At 38.8% G+C, this 13,345-nt stretch overlaps 1 protein-coding gene across 5 annotated transcripts in view; it reads right to left on the bottom strand.

Annotated features, from left to right (window-relative positions):
- The window catches only part of ADARB2 (adenosine deaminase RNA specific B2 (inactive)), a 542,249-nt gene extending 529,136 nt beyond the window's left edge, over positions 1-13,113 (bottom strand). For all 5 annotated transcript variants that reach the window (XM_084782135.1, XM_084782133.1, XM_084782132.1 and 2 more), the window contains exon 1: positions 12,617-13,113. In XM_084782135.1, coding sequence (XP_084638261.1) covers positions 12,617-12,716 — 100 coding nt within the window. In that variant the 5' untranslated portion in view covers positions 12,717-13,113. The remainder of the gene's footprint in view (positions 1-12,616) is intronic.
- Between the last annotated feature and the right edge of the window lie 232 nt (positions 13,114-13,345).

Consider the following 13,345-nt stretch of genomic DNA (forward strand, 5'->3'; position numbering starts at 1 on the left):
GGCTGCTGAGGTTGCCCAGTGCCTAACAGACTTGGTCCTCTGGCAGAGGACCTCAGTTTGTTTCCCAGTACCTATATTTGAAGGCTCACAATAAGCTGCAACTCTTGACTTGGGGGACCCAACACTATCTCTGGTCTCTATAGGCACCCCCATGCATAGATACATAGAGGCGCACACACATATGCACTAATAAAAACCGAGGGATGTCAGCTCTTTTGACACTCTGTGAGGAGAATAGTACTTAACCCAGGAAAGTGGGAGCAGAGCTTTTGGCAAATCAGAGTGTCATCAATGAGACCGAGGACAGTCATATGCCTGAAGTAATTATTCCCTGAAAGTATGGTCTCAAGTCCACGTTTTCTTCATTTCTGCATATTTTATTCTCTGCAAAATGAAGCCAACTCACATCATTACTTTATAGCCTCATTAGGAGAATGAAATGAGATAACCTAAACCCAGGACAGTGTAAATGCTAAGTAAATATTAGAAGAAGCTTTAAGTTCTCTAAGAACCAAATGATATCTTGCTGATTTACACTGGCTAAAGAATAAATCTCCATGTGAATGGTTAAGAAAAGGGGTTTTAACATTTTAGAATGAAAGGTTTCTTATATTGTGCTGATCTCTAAGGCGAGTTTAGTATTTTGAAAGTAAATGTTTCTGATTTAATGATTTTTTTCTGTGTGTGTGTGTGTGTGTGTGTGTGTGTGTGTGTGTGTGTGTGTGTCTGTCTGTCTGTCTGTCTGTCTGTCTGTCTGTCTGTCTCTCTCTCTGTGTGTCTCTGTCTCTGTCTCTCTGTCTCTGTGTGTGTGTCTCTATCTGTCTCTGTCTCTGTCTGTCTCTGTCTCTCTTTCTCTGTCTCTCTCGCTCTCTCTGTCTCCCTCCCTCCCTCCCTCCCTCCCTCCCTTCCTCCCTCCCTCCTTCCCCCCCCCCCTCTCTCTCCATGGTAGCAGGAGAAGAGATGTGTGAAGGACACAGCAGTGCTTTCACCATGGAAGATAGTCTCAGGGCATTCACATGTGAAACTTGCATGTTCTTCTTCACAGGTGAGTTTGACACTGGTGATGAGAACTCTAACATGAGGAAGCATTGCTTCATGGTAGATGCGCAGGGGTCAAGCCATCTTGGCATTGCTAAAGGAGCAGCTCAGCTAGAACATGAACAGTAGAACCAGCATCCAAGTGAGAGGAGAGCAGGGGCCATTTCCTGAGACACATCATATTTAACAAGAAATGCTTCCTTAAGGAAGAGGTGTGGGCACTAACACCTGAGTCATGGACAATGTAATATATATTTGAGTAAACATATACAAATAGCAAATAAAACTCAATCCATTATTTGGTTTTAATTTTCTCAATACAATTTTAGCTTTTATGATGCTCAAATTTTGGGAAAAAAATCCAGTAAATTATAAATCAATACGCAGACATTCTAATGTGGTCAGTAACATTGTAGCTAAGGACCATAATAGGTACTAAAGAGTTTTGTCATCTGATACTAAATTTTGGGAGTGGATTCTATATATGTCTCCTATTTATATAGGGAAAGAAGATTGTAGACAGGTAAGTGAATAGGAGGCATATAAGATAAAGAGACCAAGAAGCAAGCTATCTAGATAGAGATAGGATGAAATCACAATACATGATACTATAACCATTGACATATTGACATATCAACTTATTGAGTGGAGTGGGAAGGAGTGCTGACACCATTACTGTTTATATAGATGAGCTGTTCATAAATTGCATAAGACAAATGTGTGTACATCCCACTTTGTATGACCTCCAGGTAGAGCTATCCTATGTTAAAATTTTCTAGTCTATATCACAAACAAGACTGCACTTTAAGTTACTCTCCGGTTTGGTGCCAGGATTTTGTGTTTTTCAGTTGCCAATGCACCTTTAGCAAGGATGGTGTGTTAGCACCTGGCCTCTGTCTGGATCATTTTGGAGAAGGAAGTTGCATTACTGGTCACAGATATAAAAGGCAGAAGTGTAGCTACGTATCTAGGAGGCAGAGAAGAGAAACACCAGTGTGGCAGCAAGCACACTGGTCTAAGAAGGCTGGCTCCTGGACAAAGGCTTAAGTTTCTTTTAACTGTGTTGGGCCTATGATTTCACTTCATCTATTACATAGAAAATACTGGTGAGCAATGAGCTTGCCAATCCTCAGGGAGCTAATTCAGGAAATAATGGAAGTGTACCTCCCACGCTTTCTGAAAAGGGAATTTTGTAAAATATCTCTTCCACATAAATGACAGAGAAGGAAGAACACACCAGGGTTTGATTTCTGGCTGTTCTGAGAAGTTTCCAAGGCTTATACTGTTGAATCTCTACTGCTTATCATGTAACTGACAAATGAAAGGGTCTAACAAATGGTTGTTTGATGGATAAACTCGAGTTACGTAACTTTGTTATAATATAAAGGAGACAGAACCGTTTATAAATACACAATCTAAACATGAGATAATTCTACAACACATATTTATTGATAAGGCACAATGACATCACTGTGCTAATTCTAGAGATTATGAAGGAGCGAACCAGGACACCCATTCTTGAGGGATGACAAAGAAGATGGTGGCAATATCCTCATTCCGCCTGTACGTATCTTCACACACCTGACATTGGAATAGTCTAGTCTTTGTGCCATTGATTGTTCCAAAGGTTCCTGACGGATATCACCTCATAATGCCTCACTGATGTGCCCCTCCCAGAAGCTCTTATCATTCTCATGACCTGTACGTAATCTTCTGTTCTACTCTCTGTTTATTTATTTTAGAAATGTTTTTTAAAAATATGTTTTAATTAAAATAGAATCACAGTACTTTGCAACAATTTCCACACTCTCTTGCTTATCCCTAGCCCCTCTTGGATACCTTCTTTCTAACTTCTCTCATGTCTTATTTCAAATTTGACATAAAGATTTCCAATTAAAATTATGAGTATGGTTATTTTGTCTGCATGCATGCCTGCGCACCACATGTGAGAGTACACTTGGAAGGCAGAGAACATTGTTGGATCCTCTCAGACTTGAGTCACAGCCATGTGGGTGCTGAGAATGAACCGAGGTCCTCTGAGAGAGAAGGCAGTGAACTTAATTTCAGCGCCATCTCTGCACCTTCTCCTAGTGAATGAATGAGGTTTGACACCATGGAAAGAGTGGCCAGGGTATATTTTGATAGCTTGGTTTTCTAAAGAAGTTTTATTTGAAATAAAGACAATGCAATCTATTCTCAGTTTTACAAAAGTGACTTATTCTACTTGGTGGTCTTTGTTTTTATAAATTCATTGTGTATGCTCATGATAGAAGGGATTGTGCTATATAATACTTTTATATATGTTTAAAATAAATTATGAACATATATACTTTAAAAAATATCTAAAGTCTCTAAAACCTAATATTTTTTGAGGTCATAGCGGGCTATTGTCACTGCCCGCTTTCATTTGACACAGTTGTATATTGATATGTAATATAACCATACAGACAAAAAATTATTTATTGGATCTTTGTAGTATTTCAATTGACCCATACTAGGAAATGGAGATAGAGTCACACATTAATAAATATATAGGCTAATAAGAACATAACAAATATACTTCTTATCTGTATACTCATCCTTGTTTAAGACAGAATTCTGCAAGAGGCAGAAATCAATAGGTTGGGGGGTGTTTTAAGTTCATGTATCTTTGTGTATTAAAAGCTTCATAAAATGCAAGGCAAGAGAGATGAAACTTAATCAAGCTTAGGAAAAAGAGGCTTCTAAATTATCCCTCCATCTGTCTTTTGTCTGTGTGTCCTTTGTCCTCTACTAAAACCCTTTCATACAAGTGGGTTGTTTGCTTTGATGATCTAAGAAGATGGATTACTTTTTATTAGTGGCAAAGACAAGAAGATTTGTTTTACCTCATGTAAAATATGCACTGTGAGGAATTTCAGTTGTTGTTTCCCTGGAACTTTTGCAATTAAGCAATTAATATTTTCCTTGGAATTATGAGTTATAACCACAAACCAGTGTCTTTTCTCTACTATTTCTCAGTGTTTATACTATCAGATATAGGCAAGACTTTATTTCAGTATATGATTTCTTTCAGAACTCATAAGAGAAGACTGCTGTTTCAGAGTAGGTGGATTTTTCAACATTTTAATATCCAATATTTCAATAAATACTAACTGCATTTTAAACCTTGAGCCTGGCATTTCTCTATCCCACATGCATATATTAGCAGTCTACACAAAGCACACAAGCACACAATTTAATGACTTGAATTCTATTCATTAGCTACACACAAAAGCCACACCATGATTCAGTTTTCACAAAGTGAAAAGGTGGATTTAAAACTCTCTTGATTACATGAAATGATATGCATGCACACTTAAATTTGCTGGCCTTAATAATAAAGAAAATTTCTACCTATGCACTTAGTAATAAAAGTACACCCCTCAGTTTCAATATGTACCAATTTGCTCACCCTAGAGCGGGGCGGTGTACTGACATTGGAGGAATATGTTACCACACAGCAGAGCTAGTTTGAAGCATGGTGTCATTTGCCCTGTGCGTGTTTGAAGGGCTGTCAGAGTTAGTGTGCTTCCTGGGCTACTACCTCAGAGGCTTTTCAAATGTTTGTCACAGCCTATTATTTCATCTAGACACTAACAACTGATTTTTTCCTGTAACATGATTCTTCTTTGGAAGAAAAATTTAAAAGATAGGATTATTTAAATTAAAAAAATTACTTTAACCACACACCCTGGATTCAGATGTTGGTTTCTGTTAGAGTTATAGGAGCAGAAACTGTATGTTTTTTTCCTTCAAGTTCTAACTGTAATACATATTTAGAGGCAAAGCACAAATATGTATCAATGTTTTTGTCTGCCTAAAGATTAGGGAAAGGTACTGTTTTTATTTTGTTGTTGTTGTTGTTTTAAGTAATTTGTTTACATAGCCCTCAAACTTACAAAGTGGGCTTTAATAAATAGTTTTGTGTGTTTATTTTAAACACTTTACTGTTTGGTTCCTGGGCTTCACACTGAGCGGGAAGGCTTCTCCTTTAAGACCACAGCTATTTTCACAGCCACAGGCCCAATGTGAGCTCAGCATCTGTCACACGCAAGGATGAGTGAGCCCAGCTAGGCTCGGGGTTTGGAGGAGGTCAAAAGCTATTTTGCTGATGTTTCTGTCATGTTTATTAAATCGCATTCTTCTAAATGCAATTAAACTATTAAAAAAACATTGCATTTGTTCACAAGTACATTAGCCAATTTGAATAGCACTGTGCTTTATTTTTTTCCAAACAGTTATAGAAATCAGAAGCATGTTCTTTGCAGTAGCTGATAATGATTTTTAGGAACATTAGCCTCCCGCTTTTGCTTCATCATGACCCTAAGAAGGAGTTTGATAAGCTCTAGCATCTTCCACTGAAGATGATAAAGAAGATAAAGAAGACAGGCTTTGATGATAAAGAAGCGAGCCCCACACCTCTGTCCTATTTTAATGCCACGCGTATGAAGACATATTTGAGAAATCTCATAAGACATTATAAAATGATGAGGCAGGAGGAAACAAGAACCTGGGATTTCATACCCAATAAATGAAGCAGCAAATATTAATTTAATCTTTAAAATTATCCAGAGCACATTACGGGTGAGGTGTTTAGGGTCTCACACATGGATTCATCTCAAAGTGTGATGACTATCCTTTCAGCATTAGATCCACTCTACCTACTCAGGATGTCAGGAAAAAGAGAGCTTAGGAACATATTCTGAGTAACTTTATCTTATTTATTATTTGGACGGCAAAACAATAGATCCCTCAGAGTAATTTCACTTCATTCATTATTTGAATAGCGAAACAACAGCCACAGAAAGAAACCTGGGTCTGTGATGTGGGTCCCTTTTCTGTTGAATTGATATAAGGAAGTCTGGTGGTGTGACCATAACCTCTTTGTAGTTAGAGTGTCCATGTAAGAACCAGGTACTTACACTAAAAATAACCTGCACCACTGCGTCTTTGTGTCCACATTCCAGATCATTCTGTCTCATCTGTAGGAGCATTTGCTTTCCCAAGGTGTAGGGAGGTTTTAGGGAGTGTTGCCACTGGAATGCTCAGCAGTTAAGCAAACATGACTCTTCAAATTCTCCTCCACATTGGGAGCAGATTGGCACACCCACCCTCAGTCTCATGATTTGAAGCATACAGAGCTCAAGAAAGGCGTTCGATTGTAATCTTCAAGACATTTCAGCATACAGTTGCTTCAGCATTTATTTTGTATTTATTTTCAGCTTTGAAGAAAAAACACTACTTGTCTATGTTTGTAGAAAGACTTCATTTATCAGACATGGTTTCTTATTCAAGTATAATATCATTTTGTGTCCTTCCTATAAACATAAAATATATATAACCTGTTTGATATTTTGAAGATTTAAAAGTAGAATTAACTATTTGACATTTTAATAATTTGACACAGGTGATAATAAATTCTGATATATTTGTATTTCATAACACAAAGGTGACAATTACTAGCTACTTTCTACCAGGAAATCAGAACTGAATGGAATTCATTCACAATCAATAAAAAAATAAAATGGACTTATGTTACTGCCTTCTATATTCAATATCTATAACTAAAATAAAAGATAACGAAATATCTAGAATGTTTAGATAGGATCCAGGTGATTCCATTAACTCTTTATTATGATATACAGAGTTCTCCAGAAAAGAAAGTCTGCTGCCTCTGCAAGCAGCCAGATTCATTCTGAGAAGCTAAAATTCCCTTAAAGCCCAAACAAATCATCTCCTAAGTAGCTAATTCTTGGATGTGATTTCTGGGGAGCTGGGTTCACTCACACGTTTTCACATTTTCAGCTGTAGATTTAAAGCTCAGAGCTGTTCTTTTCACTTTCCTGAAAGCTATGTAAGCAGCCAGACGCAACAGCCTTGATTTTCTTTTCTTCTAACTAAAATAAAACCAGAAAGGAAAACTTGACCCTTAATCACTAAACAAGGATGTCTTGGCACCAAGCTAGCTAGGGAGACAAGTAGCAACACAGATCTGTCTGCGGGTTTGCAAAGTCTACAGACCCCTTTCCCCTGCCACTTTCTAAGGTCTCCCAAGAGCCTATCAGCCTATCAGATATGTATATCCACAATTCTAAAGAAACCTCTTTTTCTTCTTAGTTATTATCATTTTGAAACCCATGTCACTGTATTTGATATTGACATATTAAGTGAGTAATAATCATTAACAGATATAAATAAACTATTATGCTTATACAATCAACAATTCACAGCATATATATTCCTCTGAGCAAAGAAAATCACATAATTGAAAAATAAGGGTTAATTTAGATTCATGTTATCTACAATCCCCAAGCAGCAAGAATCAGGATTGTGACACCATCAGCCAGTGTATACTGCTTTTTTATTTTCTCAGGCTTTTATTTTTTCAATTATTTTGTACTCACAGAGAACCACATGGAAAGTGTTAACATTTAATAGTTGGACTATTTTGTAAAGGACATTCATGACTTTTATGGCTCAACTTGGAATGCGATTTAAATTTTTAAAAAACTGGTTAAGTGCTTTTAATATTTTGTTCATGATAAGAAAATCTGCCCTTTCACAAATCCTGTTTACAAGTCATTATCACTTAGATTGGTCACAGCAGTGTCTGTATAGAAATAAAATTTATAAATAACAAAGAATCAGGTGATGTTTATTTTTCACTCTTCAGGCATTTGTAAACTGATTCTGTTATAAAAGCACCGACTTAGATTTTGTAGGATTTTAGAAAAAAACTACTAGCATATAAAATTGATCCAATGTTTCTAGCCTTTACTCTTTAGATACAAATATACACATAGCAATACACACACACACACACACACACTCACACACAGTAACATACATAGATGCACATGAAGGTTTTAAACTAAACACAATGCTTTCATAACATAAGTTACCTTTCTGGGTCTCAAAAAAAAAAAAAAAACAATCTCTCACTCACTTTTATGCAGTACCCTTCTGAGATAGCGTTTTGGCAATTCCCTATAGCTGCTATTTAGATAAGGATACATGAATTTCACACTTTTATTCTAAATTCAAGTTCACCCATCATATCTAATGCTCTTGAAGCAAAATCAAATTACTGCTATTACATGGGTCACTAGAAACCAGAAGCATTAATATAAATTTTAAAAAGAGAGAAAAAAGGAGAGAAGGCCCTCGTGCAATTAGATCCTGACTAAGTTGGTTTAATCAATTCGATTTTTATCCTGAAATCCAGTCCTTCCTCTTGAGCTATCAGCTGAGCGAGATAAGAGGCAGTGGTGTAGACGGGCTGCCTTTTACCCGCCGTCATGACAGGCACGTGGATTACTAACGCGTCGCAGAGACGGCGAGCAGCACGGCCGCTGCACCCTCATCCAGTGCGCAATCTTTCTATTTCATTAATTTTTCATGGAATTTCATTTCACAACAAGCTGGCGTCTGCCATCCATCTGCTCCACTTACTATGTCCCCTTTGCCAACTTTTTATTTGCATTTCACAACAGTCTCAGGCTGCTCCGCTCCCCACCACCTTGCTGAGATTTTCCCAATTTACTTTCGTGGATCTGCCTTCTGGGGTTGCTTCCAGAACTCGCTCCCAGTCCCCTAAAGATCTGTACATGCAAGCACCCTGGAACAATAGCTCAATTTCAAGGCAACTTTTTTTGTTGTCAAATGATCCGAAGCATGACACATTATGTGCCAGTGCTCAACTCAGCTGACCAGTCAAATTAGGGTTTGCGTACCACTGAGATGCTTCCCCAAAGTCCTTTTCTAGTTGATGGAAGATGTATTGATACACCTTCCTGTGTTTTTCAGTTTACCTTGAGTGAGTATCAGTTCCCAATCTGTTTCCAAATAGGTCTATATTAAAAAGGGATTTTTGTTTCAAATTCTCAGAAATTTGTTGTCTTACCTATTGCATATAATAATGTGTTGTATATTTAAATATTTTATTTTAAAATTATTTTCAGGGCAATGTATAGCTTTTTTTGGGGGGAGAAATACACTAACAATAGCAACAAAAAAGAAAAACATGCACAACACAGAAAATATGTGCCATTTCAGTAAATGAGAATGCCAAGGTATGTTTATGAGATTCTTCAAACATATCACCTACACAGTCTAAGGCTAGGGATTAAGTTTTAACTGATTTGTTTTTATGTAAAACATTAATTTTTAGGAGATCTTCCTCTGAGACTACCTGAGTGATCTGCTGCTCATAACAATCAAGAAGAAAAAACTTGAATCTTAACCTTTTTTTGCATTAAAATGATTTTTTGCAATACACACACTGTTATTTTCTAATGCAAGAAGAATTATTATTTGTAAAGCACAGAATAGATGAAATTGTTTGTAATCATACTGTATAATTCTTCCAATAATTAGAGAATAAAAGTGAAATCTTTTAGTTCTCTGTATGTGCTATTGAAGGTAATACTCCGGTAGTTAGTGATGTCAGGGACGGTCTTCATTAACCATTGTTTCCCAAAAGTCTTTAGTTGACATTGAGGGGGGATAATCTGCTACATTCCACACATCAAAAGGTTCAGGCCTTGCTTCACATACATACGATGCTTTGCCTGTGCTTTATTTTGCTTGTCTATGTCACATATAAAAGTATCCTAACTAAAACCTCCACATAGAAAGAAGGTGGATAAGTAAATGGTACGAGGTCTCAGTAGAAGAAGAAAAGTGAGATTGTGGGTGGGGAGCTCTATTTCAAGAATCTTCTTTAAAGTTCATCTGGCAGAGAAATGTGGGCTTCTGCTAGGTGACCTCCAGGAGTCATGCTCTGTGACTAGGTTTTTCTTCTGTTTTTAGATCATTAAAGATACGTATTATTTCCTATGTGGTACTGTGACAGAAACCTACCCTGTGAAGGAAATGACCCCACTCCCAAGATGATGGATTGCATTTATCAACAATCATGTCCTGTCACTATCCTAGTCAGGCTCTAGCTACAGTGTCTCAGTTTAGAGCAGAGACCACTGGATCGTAACAAGTATACCATACCAAAGATGCCTCTCAAGGCGGCACACAGAAAATAAAGGGCTGCTGACACACTGACCAACTGATAGGATGATGCAGTTTTTTAAAAAAATGAAGCCCGACTGATAAATGAGCTGGGAACATGCATGCATGCATGCCTTATCATGATTATATTTACTAACTTGTAAGAATAGTTTACCCTGTGATTATAACTAGCGTCCTCACTCACTACTCAGGAGCCTTCCTACAGTTCCTTCGTTGTCTCCCATGCAGGTGTGCTCTTTCATGTTGGGCAGGCTTAAAACTTGAAACCACGCAATTCCATCTTGGTGAAGATACACGATACATGAAGATATACGATTAAATATGATCATATGATTATATATCATATATATTATATATGATTATTAAGATAAAATTTAAAGACATCATTTCCTGGGAGATGTAAAAAATTTTTTCACTCTTTCCTATAACTGGGCATGCTAGCCTTTTTTTTTTTTACTGTTGTTTTGATCCTGTGTATCTACATTGTTAACTTTGCCACTAAAAATGACTGTTTAACAGTTTCATTCGACTGTCCTCCTACAATAGCTATTGGCAGGTGCCACAGAAGAGGCCACTTAAACACAGGTCTACACACAATAGAGACTGGTATATAATTACCTACTACCTTTGTTATGAAAATATGGAGCCTGAATATAGTCAAAATGACTAAGGTTACAAATATTTGCTGTAACATTTTCACTTTGGTCTGTCCTGGTTTAGTTTACAGTAAATGAAACTTTCTTGAGTTTATTTTCTTTCAGAGTATTTAAGAAAAAAATCTTTAGTTAGTGTGCCTGACGCTTCATGGTAAAGCAAATGAAGGAAGATGAGAATTTTCTTTAGGTTTCATTTCAGTAGATTATGTTATTGTAAATATTGCTCCATTTGCTTTGTTCTAAGCAGCTAAGCAGACTATTAAAAAACATCAGGAGACATGGACACATGAAGTGTAAAGACTTTTTTTTAACTTATAAAAGTTATTACTACTGTTGAAATACATGGTTTTCTTAATATCCATGCCATTTTCAGTAGCATATAGCCATAGAAAAAATCAGGAAAGTAAGTCAATTTCAAAATATTATCAGACAACGAAGTGAACATCAGGCATACATTTAAGAGGCTTACTAATTGAAGTACAATTGTAAAATCAGCCCCGTCTGAAACCAAAGGTTCTGAAAGGTTCAAAGGCAGGTGCCAGGTCTTCTTGGCTCTCAAGGGTCCTGATGTGTGATCATGATCAAGAGCTGTTTGCTTCGGACGTTTATGTTTGAATTATTTGTGGTATTAGAAATCATATGAGACTCAGAGACAATTAGCAAGCACTTAGGAGACAATCTAGAGGAAACTTATCTTAGGCTCCTAAAGAAGTCTAGTGTGTAGGTAGAGGTTCTAGGAGGGTGGCTACAACACCGTGTGCACAATGTGTCCTGTGAGAACAACTTAAAAAAATTTAACTCACTTAAACTGTGTCTGCTCTGCATACCTCTGCGGACACTTTAAAAACTAAAAGAAAACCAAGACACCTTTTAGATACTGGTAAAAACACTGAGCTTCTACCGACTCAAAAGGAGTGCAAGTTTCTCTCTGAGAAAGAAGCGACAACAGCGTTGGAATCACCTTTTAATCCTTCTGTGGAATGCACAGGAGCTAGAGCTAAAGATGCGCTCTAGGGCACTGCCTATTGCGTTGGAGGAATTGCTAATTTGACACAGACCTTGTGTGGAAGCCCTGCGCTTGTGGTGACATTGACTAAGTTCGGTGAAGCCCGTTTCCTGCAATATCAGTAAAAAGGCACAGCCCGAGTTTGTCAGCTGCAACCTGCCATCGGTTGCCTCTCCTTTTCTGGTTTGCAAGATCTAATTTTCTTTCTCTCTTTCTCTCTTTTTCTACCAATAAGACAGTGTTTATTTCTTTACAGGCAGTGGTTTCTGCAAGGACATGTCTTGTCCTCTTTGTCTATGACAGTGTTTACATGGCCACGGGATATGTCACTAAGAAAAAAAAAAGCGCCAGTCAATTTGGGAAGGCAAATGCCAGGGTTTTGCCCTCTTTTTCCTCTGAGACGATTTGCAAGGGAGGAGCTGGGGCGAGAGCTCATTCCCTCGTTTTTTGTGTGTGTTGGCTTAAGTGAGTGTTTCTTTTGGCACCCTGTGATACTGTCGGCTCCAAGTATGTCTAAGTGCCAGCTTTGGGTCTCCAATAGGGACGGTAGTACCCAGGATACAAGCATCAGAGGATGGCTGCTCCTCTGCTCAGCCCTCTGAGCTCCCTTCCCAGTGTCTCCTGCCAAACATCCGGAGGCTGGCTGGCTCTCCGTGCCCTCCGGGCTTGAGGAAGCCCCTCGGGCTATTTACAAAGAGGTTTGAACTCACAAGTGCCCTACTCAGTGTGAACATCCCAGAAGCAACCTAAAGTGAAAACGACAAGCGGAAACCTACAAGCGGCCACGGAGACCTCACCTCAGGAAGGACGAGGGGAGAGACAGGCAAGAGTTGCAGCGGGCACCGGAGCGCTTGCACAGCGAGCTTCTTACCTTTCCTCTTTGACCTCCTCCTCCTCCTTCGCTTGGACTTGCATTTGAGTTGACTGCTTAGCCCTCCAGACCCTCTGCCGCTCCCCAGGACAGATGCCATGCCAGTCGGGAGACCCCGGTCCTTAAGCAATTTCACCTTTCTTATTCTTGCTGCTGCAGCCGCGGCCGTGAATATTTCTGTTTTTGCAAATCAAGTAGCAGGCTCACTTTTTAGGACTGGGCATGCCAGCAAGCTCCTTCTCTCTAATTGTCCCGTCGCTTGGATCCGGATGAGCTGAAAGCTTCGTATGCACGTCTGCAAGCTGAGCCCTTCCTTAGGCAGAAAGCTCCGGGAAAGATTCTCCCGCGCGTCCTGAGCGCCCTGGAGCTCTCTCCTCTTCGTCTGGGCTCCCAAAGCAAAGCAGGGCTGCTACTTTTGCGCCTCTGCGAGTTGTTTGGCACCATCCACTTTAAAGCCAATCACACACGGAGCTCGTCTATTTGCTGCCGCAAAGTCTAATTAGATCCAATCACAACTGTCTTCTGGCTGTGACATCAGCAGCACCAGCTCCACCGCCTCTGGTAGCTTGCAAACTCAGCTCTCATTTGGACGGATGGAGCCGCCCAGCACCACCTGGAAGGAGAGAGGTTTCAAAAGCAGCCACCACCACACTGAACTGGTTTTACTGGGAGAAGTCCAACGTTGCAGTTTACAGGAGACTGATTGCCTTGGGGTGGCAAGGCTGCTTG

Source organism: Acomys minous (genome assembly GCF_964271855.1).
Source record: "Acomys minous genome assembly, chromosome: 5".
NCBI lineage: Eukaryota > Metazoa > Chordata > Mammalia > Rodentia > Muridae > Acomys > Acomys minous.